At 26.8% G+C, this 11,840-nt stretch overlaps 1 protein-coding gene across 1 annotated transcript in view; it reads left to right on the top strand.

Annotated features, from left to right (window-relative positions):
* The first annotated feature begins 377 nt into the window (after window positions 1-377).
* Window positions 378-11,840, top strand: part of LOC107451049 (uncharacterized) — a 68,316-nt gene continuing 56,853 nt past the window's right edge. Inside the window, exon 1 of the mRNA XM_016067026.5 lies at window positions 378-1,574. Coding sequence (XP_015922512.2) covers window positions 591-1,574 — 984 coding nt within the window. The 5' untranslated portion in view covers window positions 378-590. The remainder of the gene's footprint in view (window positions 1,575-11,840) is intronic.

The raw sequence follows: 11,840 nt of genomic DNA, 5'->3' as shown, positions 1-11,840 counted from the left end.
GCACTCATTAATCAAAAAAAAAAAAAAAAAGATAAAAACGAAGTTACTAATTTAGTGAAAAAGTGAAAAGTTTTTAAACTAATAGCAATTTACTAAAATTGAAAAATATCTTTCGCTTAATTTATAAAACAATCGAGTTTAAAATTGGCTTGTAAATCAAACATTAGAGCATTTAAAGCAATAAAACTATTTCACGTTTCCTAAATGTAAACAGCATGCCAGATTTCAAGAAAAAATTTCCGTCTATCAAAAAACCAACAACTCGAAACTGTCATAAAATGTTTTGCTTAGCAGCGCCCCTTCTTTACACGCAACAGGTGATGCGCATGCGCTCTTTCTTGCGAAGCACGTTCTACAATTTCAGGTTAGTAGAATTCACTTCTAGAACGAACTCATTAAGCTGTTTTCATTCTACCGGTGCAGACAGACGTTGCCTCGGCTACTGGGTTTCCTTATATCGAAGTTTCATTTTTTCCCGTTATCTCGAACTTTGAAATTTTTACCAAAGTAATTTTTTTTTTAATTTTGTGGAATATTTTTTTGTCAAAAAGAAAATCATCTATCATTGAACACGCAGTAAAAGACTTAAAATGCTGGCCAGCGAGCCGCATTCGAACCGGATTCATGCCGGCGGTGGTGGAATTTCAGTGCGGGTAAATGGAACTACCGTTGATCCGTCTACGACTTCGGCAGCAGATGAATCAGTTGAACGACTTAGCGGTAACAAAGATAAGACAGAAACTTCTTCCGAATGGGCTAAGGCTACTATTACTTGGCGCAGCGGTGCGCAACGCTTCTCTGATGATACTCACAATCTTACTCAGCCCAACAGTACTTCCTCATCTTTGGATATCAACAATGATATTGATGTCGCTCCTCAGTTGGTACACGTGATTCGTGTTAAATCTTCTGCAGAAACTTCATTAATAAAAGATATGGATAACAACGTGGCATCCCAACCAAAAGTCCTTATCAATTCAAACGGGAGTTTTAATAATAAGAGTCTGGATTATACCAATGATAAGATATCAGTGATGGTTGGGTCTTCTATGATCATCAAAGCTGAAGATGAGAGAAGTAGTAGCGGTGCATCAAGTGCTCCTGGAAGTGATTGTGAAAGATCGGATTCAGATCGGGAAGCTGATGATGGAACTGATTCTGGATTCTCTTCCTCAAGAAATACACACCATGCACGTGTAGTGAGTGTTAATGGACACTCTCAATTCTCTTCTATGTCTGAAACAACCAACACAGAGCTTTACAACAATGAAGTAGCAAAAAACAGTGTTATGTGTAACGGTAAAAGCAATGTAAAACTAACCATTGCTTCATATTCGGATAAAGATACCGATGATAAAAACAAAGTGCTCAATGGTAATGCTTGGGATATGCAATTTCATATGCATGAACTAGACAGTTCTTCATCCACGGATAAAAAGTCAGATTCTGAAGACATTCAAACAAGAATCAATGCTGCCCACGCATTACTGCAGGGAAAATGCAACGGAACTTTTACTTTGAAGAATAGGGTTCGAACCAGCATAAATTCTTTATTGGTCCAGTCAGCATCAAATGTAAGTAAATTTCACATCTTTCAATCGACAATTTTTAGCGTTTCTGTTATAATTTGGCTTAATATTTTTTTAACGCAATTGTGCCTCTTCAATGGTATTTAGATTGAAACGGTGGAATTTCTTTGTGCAATGTATGTATAGTTTGAAGAAAAAAAATAATGCTCTAAAAATTGTCGATTTTTTTTTGGTAATTAGACGACATGTTCTGTATATACAGAGTCTTTAAAATTCATCAAAATATAATCTCGGTAAGTCGTATGATTTTTAAAGGCAAACGGCAGTGTCATTTTGATATATCGTAAGTATTATAAATCTTTTGAAATATTCTTTATTATGGTAGTTATGTTTTTAAATAGAATCTTAAATATTTCAGATTAGTTACATTAAAATTTGTATTAGCTTATTTGTAATAGTTATGAAAGTTATTTATCTTATTACCTTTATTTACGATACTTATTTACATCATATAAAATTTATTTTATTACTTTATATTTTAATTGCATTATTTTTTATTTTGTTTTATTACTTGACTTATTAACTTAATTTAAAAAGTAAACAGTGTATTTAAAAGTAGTACATAAAAATTAGAAATTTTAATAAAATTTAAAACAAATTATAAATTTTATTTATATTTAGAAACTCTCATATTTTTTAATATACTTAAAATTTTTTATACACTCCTATTACATTTTTTTAAACATTTATATATAGTTATGTAATTTTAATTGCACATTCTACTTTTTATGCTATATAAAGTATAAAAATATTTCAAGATGCAAAATAAATAAATACAAACTTAATATAAAATAAAAGCTAATGAAAACAATTTTGTATCTTTTCAAAATGTATTTATTTTTTGTTATACACAATAAATATTAGTTTTTATTCTATGTGTACAAATATTTAACACAAAATAAAGTTAGGCAGAATTAACATCTTAAATATGTATTTAACACAGTCATTCATTAGAGAATGTTTTCTTAGGAAATTAATTTATATTTGAACTATACTTCAAAATTCCAGTTCGGTTAAAATTTATTGCCTTATATATTATAAATATAATATATTCGATTAAAATATATTATCTTGTTCGTTTAAAATTATTTAATGATACTTAATTCGAATAGGAATAAGCAAAACAGTTGCTGCGCTACATAGAGACATATGGATTGCATTGAACAACCTATTTGTAGTATATTTAATCAATATAATCTTTATTAAATCTAATAATAACGTTAAGTGTGTCTTAAATTTATGTATAATTTAATCTATGTCCTTCTACCTATTCTATATTTAATCTGTCCTTTAGTTTAATCTATGTATTTTTTAAGCTAAATTATATGGAATTAGTAAAATTTCATTTGCAAATAACAGACCCTCTTTGAGTTTAGAGTAAATTGTTTTAAAAACTTTCAAATATAGCTTAAAGCTACAAATGTAGAAAACAAAAATAACCCAAAGTCTTCCTAAAACAATAATGTCGCTATTTTATGATAATTGTGTAATAAAAAGAAAACAATTTCGAAGCAGCTGAGACATAAGAGTCCGTTTTGGGCATCGCAAAAGACAGTAAAATATTTTATGTTTTAGGATTCGTTTAAGGTAATAGCTATAAAATTTTAATTTGAAAATGATTTATTATTGCATCACATATTATTTTTCCTCTTTTATGATCATTCAAATTACGATGTGACTTTCATTACTCTTCAAATTGTATACTAATTTATTAACTTAAGATAATTTCATGCAAAATTAAATTATATGAAAATAGTATTTTGTAATCTTTCAAGTTAATTTGCTATTCCTTGCTCAATATATTTTTGTGATCTTTATGAGAGATTTAAATATTTATATTGCTCCATTCTTAACATCCAACTCATTTTCAAAATAGGTTGTAAATTAAATGTGAACTTAAAAAACAATCGCAGATACTTGTCATATAGTAAGCAAATATTGCAAATAATTTTTGTGGATATTCTTAAAGAACGTGGACATAAATATTATAACTATTCATAACTTGTGAACGTATAAAAATAATATTTTCGAACATCATAAAAATGCGTCTTTTAATACCATATATTAATTAAAGTAACAATAATAAACTTGGCAACTGCCAAAGTGAATGCATTTTTTAGAGTGAAACAATTTTATTTTGTTGTAAGCAAAACGTAAAAAAATAATTGTGTTCAAAGTTTTTAACTGAGTTGATTTTATTGCATGATTATTTGCGCACTTAGCAATATAAGACCATGTACTACAAGCCAACCATTGTGTTTTCACTTAAATTTAATTATGTAATAGAGTGCAAAAGTGTTCGGCTAGTTTATTGTTATTTTAATTTCATTTCAACGAAAAATATAATAAGAATTTTTTGTCTTTCAAAACGGCTTTATGATTTCGATGCAGCGCAGATTTCCTATGTGTCTTTTTAATATACATGTTTTAAAATTATTTAATAAGCAACTGAAAGAAGTTATAAAAAATATATTGCCCAAATCCCAGAGAATATTCTAGTTATATTGTAAATAATTATTATTCAACAATTTGCATTGAAGAGTTAAAAGAAGTTATAAAAACTATATTGGCCAAAGACTTTTCCACGCCACTGTACCAGTACTGTTCTAATGGAATACGAAAGTAAAAATATCCGTGGACATGCACATCCTAAAGACCATTTGATTTTTCTGCAACTGTACCAATACTTCTCTAATGGAAAACGAAAATAAAACTATCTGTAGACATAAACATTCCAAAGACCATTTGATTTCTCCGCCACTGTACCAATACTGTTCTAATGCAATACGAAAATAAAACTATCTGTAGACATAAACATTCCAAAGACCATTTGATTTCTCCTCCACTGTACTAATACTGTTCTAATGGAATACAAAAATAAAACGATCTGTAGGCATAAACATCCCAAAGACCATTTGATTTTTCCGCCACTGTACCAATACTGTTCTAATGGAATACGAAAATAAAATTATCTGTAGACATACACATCCCTAAGACCATTTGATTTTTCCGCCACTGTACCAATACTGTTCTAATGGAATACGAAAATAAAACTATCTGTAGACATAAACATTCCAAAGACCATTTTATTTTTCCGCCACTGTACCAATACTGTTCTAATGGAATACGAAAATAAAATTATCTGTAGACATACACATCCCTAAGACCATTTGATTTTTCCGCCACTGAACCAATACTGCTCTAATGGAATACGAAGTTAAAACTATCTGTAGATATAAACATCCTAAAGACCATTTTATTTTTCCGCCACTGTACCAATACTGTTCTAATGGAATACGAAAATAAAACTATCTGTAGACATAAACATCCCAAAGACCATTTGATTTTTCCGCCACTGTACCAATACTGTTCTAATGGAATACGAAAATAAAATTATCTGTAGACATACACATCCCTAAGACCATTTGATTTTTCCGCCACTGTACCAATACTGTTCTGATGGAATACGAAAATAAAACTGTCTGTAGAAAACATTCTATTTTTACTGTAAATAATTATTGTTCAACAATATGCATTGAAGAGCATGACAAACTCTCGTTGAAAACAAAAGACAACTTTTACTCTAGTAGGGCAATTAAAATATTTCTTGATCGGTTTACCTTTTATCATACGAGATATAATCTGCTTGTAAAGAAGGTTACGAAATCTTACGGTCCATACCAATTACTACAATTATTGTCCCGTTTGAAAGACCGGAAGGTTAAGGCCGAAATATTCTATTATCTTTCATATGCTATGTACCTTGAAGGTGGAGTCAAATCGAAAACAATGACACAAAGCTGACTTAACATAGAAATCGCTTTTACCTGTACTTAATTGCCGTTGTAGACTGTTACTTGTAATTTATTTCACCATCTAACTTATGTACTTAAATGCAAGAAAAGACTGAAAAATTCCATCTCATTTTGTAGTAAATGTAAAGCACGACAAAAGTCTTTTTTATTTTTAGATTGAATTCATCGTGATAATTTTTTTTAATAAGATATTAAGCATTTTTGCGCATTTTTACATGTTATCAAACCATGCATCAAAATTTATGATAATTGACTTGACTGTACATGACATACAACATATGGCATAAAAAAGTTTAATATACAAATCGCTGTCACTTATGCTTAATCCCCTTTGTAGAGTACTACTTGTAATTTATTTCACCGTCTTTTGTCTAGCGCATGTATTTAAATGTAAGTAAAGACTAAAAAATTCCATCCTATATTGTTGTAGGCGTAAATCATAATAAAAGTTTTAATCAGATTGAATTTTTCATGATAAATTTTTTATGTTTTTTGTCAAGTTATTCTACATTTTTGCCCATTTTTACATGTTATCATATAATTTGCTTCAATTAATTTTAAAATCACCTTGTTTGGCGGGCAGCAAATAACACAAAGGTAATTTAATATACAAATCACTCTCACTTATGCTTAATCGGTCTTGTAGACTGTTATTTGTTATTTTGTTTTCTCGATCATTTATTATGATATCTACTTCTTACTTTTAAATGTAAGCAATGATAGCAATTTTTCATTTTACGTTACCATGGCTGTAAATACAGAACAATTTTTTTTTCTGCTTAAATAAGGAAAAAAATTAGTTAACAATAAATTTTTGATGTTTGTCTTAAGATATTGGGCATTTTTACACACTTTTTGCATGTTATCTGATAATTTGAATAGCTAAAAATTATCGAAGAATGGCACTATCTATATATCGCATTAACCATTTTTTAATCACTGTTCTAGACAGTTATTCGTGATTCATTTCATTACTATGTCTAACTTTTGCATTTAAATGTGCACTGTTAGAAACCTCTCGGAAAAAATGGTTAAATAACAATTTATTGAATAGTTATTTTATCATATTTAGTCAAAACAGTAAAATAACCATAAATAAAATGATAATCAAACTGTTAAGTTTGAGAAAAACTGTTTGTTAACTGCTTTCACCTAATACGGTTAAATAACCAGAATTTTATCGCACCAACTAGAACCACCTAATGAAACTGCTTAGTTCTTTGCAACAGCGAACATATCATAGCCGGGCGGGCTTATCTGTCAATCTCATGACCGACAGAACTGGAGTTCGAATCCTAGTGTTGACACTACCATATTTCCCCCATTCCCTTCAACACGTGATGAATTTCCAGTGTCCGGCACTCTCCAATGCCCATTACTTTACAAAAAGGCTATCTCCTATGTTTAGTTAAATAATATTTTTCTTTTTTTACATTTTAGAAAAATGCTAGTCGTAAATGGTTAAAAAATTGTATTCATGGTTTTATAACCATACTTTTCGTAAATGGTTTCAAAACCATAAAGGAAAAAATGTTCTTTACCGTAAACTTTACGGTTAATTGGAAGGACAGACAGCTGCCAGTTATTTTACCATAATTTTAGAATGAAAATTTTTAACAGTGTAATTAAAAATCAAACATTTAAATATCACGCTGTAGTTAGAGTCAATACAGAACGCAATATTTTTTTGGCTTGAATTAAAGAAAAAAAAAGAGTTCATTATGATAAAAATCTAGCGGAGCTTTCATTTTAGGTTATGCAAAACTGAAAGCTGAATAGGTATTTTTTAGATAAACTGTATATCTTTTATCTGCCGAAATTGCGCAGTGTAAACAAATTTTGCAATTTTTGTAAAGATATTTCATTAGATTTTATTCACCTGGACTTATTTATTCTTAATAAAATATGTTTATCAAAAGTATTGTTCTGAATCAATTTCATTACTACAGTTTGAAAAATAAGAAAACGGTAAATTTGGGAAAATGAAAAAAAAATATTGGAAATTTTGGAATATTGGAAATTTTGGAATACTGGAAATATTGGAAATTTATCCAAATAAAAAAAAATATTGGAAAGTTAACACATTATTTGGAAAAAAGCATATTATTTTTTGGTGTGCATAATTTAAAATTCTAGATTAGTAATTAAAATGAATGCGTTTTGATAATCAGCATTCATTCTAATAAATAAACAGGACTGGAAGCATTTATGGTAATATTTCATTTGTCATTATTTTTATTTATTTATTTATCACTTTTTAAGACATGGATAACATGTTAAAAGTTTGTATGTAATTTTTTTTCATTTATCTGTAACATACATGTCGTCTAATTGCTTCCAGTGTTTTTGTTGCTTGATTTATTGAATTTGTTTAAAACCATTGTGTTCTTCAATGTTAATAATGTTTTCCAGATATATTTTTGTTTAATGCCAAAATGCGTAATTTGGTAGTGATATGAATCAAATTTTTTGCCTACTTCGAATCATAAAACAATTTTATCAACATTAGGAATAAATTTAAAAATCATTGAACTTGGACTCAAATGAGAAAATGATTATATTTGGAATAAAACAGCAAAATATTTCTAGAGGTTTAAAAACACGTTAATACTTTTTATGCTTTTGTGGACTGCGAAAAATGCGTTGAAATAATCTTGGAAAACAACTCATTTTAACAAGTTATTAAAAGATTTTACGGTTCTAAATTAAAGAAATAATGATTAGTGAACATGTGACTAGAAAAAAAGGTTTCTGATGAAAATAATACATTTTTTACTTCTCGCTTATTATTTTTTGGTGTACTCTATAGAGCATACCACATACAGCACTGAAATACTGTTTTATATTTATATACAAATTAGTTATTTTCATACTTTTTTTTCAACGCGATATTGTTTGGTGGGTAAAAACTTCAATTAATTTTTCGAAGAACAGACGCGCATATTAGTTAGGATCTAAAATTTATTTTACGTGAATGGCAGATAATTTTCGAAAAAACTGTAAAAAAATCAGATTTTAAAATTTGTCTAACTCATTATCAAATTCCAATGTGAAACTTACATACGATATAATAACTAACTTAATTTTTTAATTTAAATTTATTGAAGATATTATCAGAATTGAATTACACACGGACATTTCGGGTAAAGGAAATTGGTCTTAATTTTTAAATATTCGATTAATGCGCAATAGATGTTTAGATGTTTATAAATCAAATTAGTTTATCTAAATCCATACGAAATCAAATCAATACTAATTAACGACCTGCTAATCATATGGTGATATCATCTGTATGGATCATAAATAGTGCGTAATATATATATATATATATATATATATATATATATATATATATATATATATATATATATATATATATATATATATATATATATATATATATATATATATATATATATATATATGTATGTATATATATATATATATATATATATATATATATATATATATATATATATATATATATATATATATATGTGTATGTATGTATGTATATATATATATATATATATATATATATATATATATATATATATATATATATATATATATATATATATATATATATATATATATATATATATATATATATATATATATATATATATTTCATAACTGGTGCGACAGCCAAGGGTTGGCCCTGGTCTTCTCTTCCATCTTGACCTGTTCTCAGCTGCGGGGCTCTCCAGTTTTTATATTTCAGTACGAGGAAGTTTGTATACATGTTAGTGGAGTAAGGAGTCAGAACGATTTTTGTCTCAAAATTTTAAATTTATTCGTAAAGTAATATGTATTTTGCATAAGCATTGCAACATTCACTATTGAATCTGACGTAGCATACGATTTTCTCTCAAAATTAAACAAAATTCGTTAATATTTAGATTTTAGAAATAGTTTATATAAAATAAATTTATCTTAACTTATAACCATTTTTATATTCTATCAATATAAGAAATATTAATTATAAAAATTTCCTTAATTAGTCATATTTTGTTATAGTGAATCATTTTATAATTCCCAACGCATAATTATAATTATATTTATATTTTTATAGTACTATAATTGCACTATTATGCTTAAATTATTATAATTACAGTACTATATTTATAATAGTATTACTATAATTGGTTTACTTGAAAATTGATTTTAAGTCTATTCAGAAATAACAAATATATAAATTACAAAATGTGCTATTGTTATATTAATTTATTGACACTGGTAAGACAACTTACATAAAATACTCGTTTATCTTTTTAACATAAATTTGCTTGATTAAATATTGTATGAAAGCAAAAATTTTTTAATGCACACATATGATATCATTCTATCTAATTATTTTCATAAGATGCGAGCTAATGAATATTATGAAGACTTAAATTATTTTTCTTTGTGACGCACTACAAATTAACATTTAAATCGAGGGATCATTTTGTTTAACATATGTTAATTATTTATTTGTTTATTTATTATTTTTTAAGTATAGACAGGGTTACTAGTTTTACAAATGTCGCGTTTAACTTTATTATCGAGATTTTTAAGCAGATAATATTTCAAATAGACATTTATTATTCTATATGGGTCTCATTTCACTGAAATACATTAGGTAAGTAAAATTATAATCATATTCGCAGTCAACGATTTGAAATAATTTAGAGTTCAGTAATTCGCCATAACTACTTTCTTCGTTGTAAAACTAATAGAATTTTCTATTTCAATTATATTATAGTTTTGAAGTCTAGTTACATTATATAATTATAAACTATTATAATATTTACGAAACAATCTAGTACTGGCGTACTTAAAAATTTTCAATACTTCAAATGCCTTGGAAAGGAACAGTACAAAGTTTAAATCGCCACACAGCTAGGTCAGGAAGTTCCGTTGCATTAGATGGCTTTTGGTAATTTTTTCCTTTCTCTGAGAAAAAATGAGCCGCAAAATAACTGAGATAAAATAGAAATTTAAAATTCTTCAACAGTTATAAGTATTTGTTTGATCTTCTTAAAAATATGCTGTATTTAATAACAGCTGCAAATTAAATACGTTTTCATTATTATACATTCCTTTTTATACGTTTTATGATTGAGTAGAAGTAATTAATCGATTCTATAAAATTAATCAAGAACTTTTACGATTATAAAAAGAACTTAAAATCAATTTTCTGAAACAAAAAATTTAAAACAAAAGCATTTTGTTAGTGTTAGAATAAAAAAGGGTATCAAACTCTTAAATATAATTAAAACATTTTTTTTAACTCGAGTTTAATTAACTTAATTTTGACTAGAAAAAATTTAAACTAAGCTAGTAAATTTTGCATGGTTTTTAAATATAACTGAACAACTAGATGTTAAAGCTTGATAATATTAAATTAACCAGAGAATGCTATCAGCTGTATGCATACTTCTTAAAACTAGACAATTATTAAAAAAAAAAACTATGATTCTTTTATACATGGGTTTGATATAGCATTTTCAGAGACATATTTCAACATATCCGTACTTAATCGGATATTTGATCTGATAATTTAGAAAATAGGATTTACATTAATATTTTACTTAGCCGTACATACTAATCATATGTTGAAGCAGAAACAGTTGAAAGACATGTAAGATCTTATATTTATCTTAGATAAATCGTTAAAAATGATGGTTACGTAAGTTAGGTATGTAATTTGTTTTTTTCAATTTTTTGCTTGGAGCATGGAATAGAGTCCTTGAAATAAACAATGAGCTAAATCACTCTTTTTATTTCCCTAATTTAGTTTCTAATGAAATATGTTTTCTTAATTTCTTTTTTTAAAATTTCGCTATATTATTACTTTGCTTATCAGTAAAGTATGCATTAAAATAATAATTTTTCAATGGCAATTTATTTGAATTTCATTGCTTAAATTGATTGGTATCAAATTGCATTTTTAAATCGTTATTTGCTGCAAATGAGGTGTTGGTAAATATGTTTTTGAAAAATATAAAGAAAGATTATGAGTTATAACTTTAAAAAAGGTCGAAATTTGAAAGAAAAATACTTATTTTTTATTTTGCATGCTTAATTTGTATTATATAAATCAATATAACAAAAGCTGAGAGATAAAATAAATTTTGAAAACATTTGTATAACTAAAATTAAATTCACATCAATTTCTAACTCATAATTTAAATTTAATTTAAACAGTTTACAGATTATGGAATTGAGCACTTGAGTTATAAACTTAAAAGTATAAGAAGAGAAAACGTCATGCGAAATAAATGGAAAATACTCATGAAAAAAATAATTTTAACCTGAGCTTTTGTAAATACTATTTTAAAGAAAGCGGTGCTCCAAATTTAGCATGGTGACCGCAAATTTTACATGACGGTCACTTAAAATATGTTTTTTGTGTTAGAAGTATTTAAAAAAAGTTGTTTAATTTAATTAG

This window comes from Parasteatoda tepidariorum, chromosome 11 (genome assembly GCF_982258835.1).
Source record: "Parasteatoda tepidariorum strain Cologne lab strain chromosome 11, Ptep-v5.0, whole genome shotgun sequence".
Classification (NCBI taxonomy): Eukaryota; Metazoa; Arthropoda; class Arachnida; order Araneae; family Theridiidae; genus Parasteatoda; species Parasteatoda tepidariorum.
Note: the sequence above shows the minus strand (reverse complement) of the source record. Positions and strands in the feature narration are given on the sequence as shown.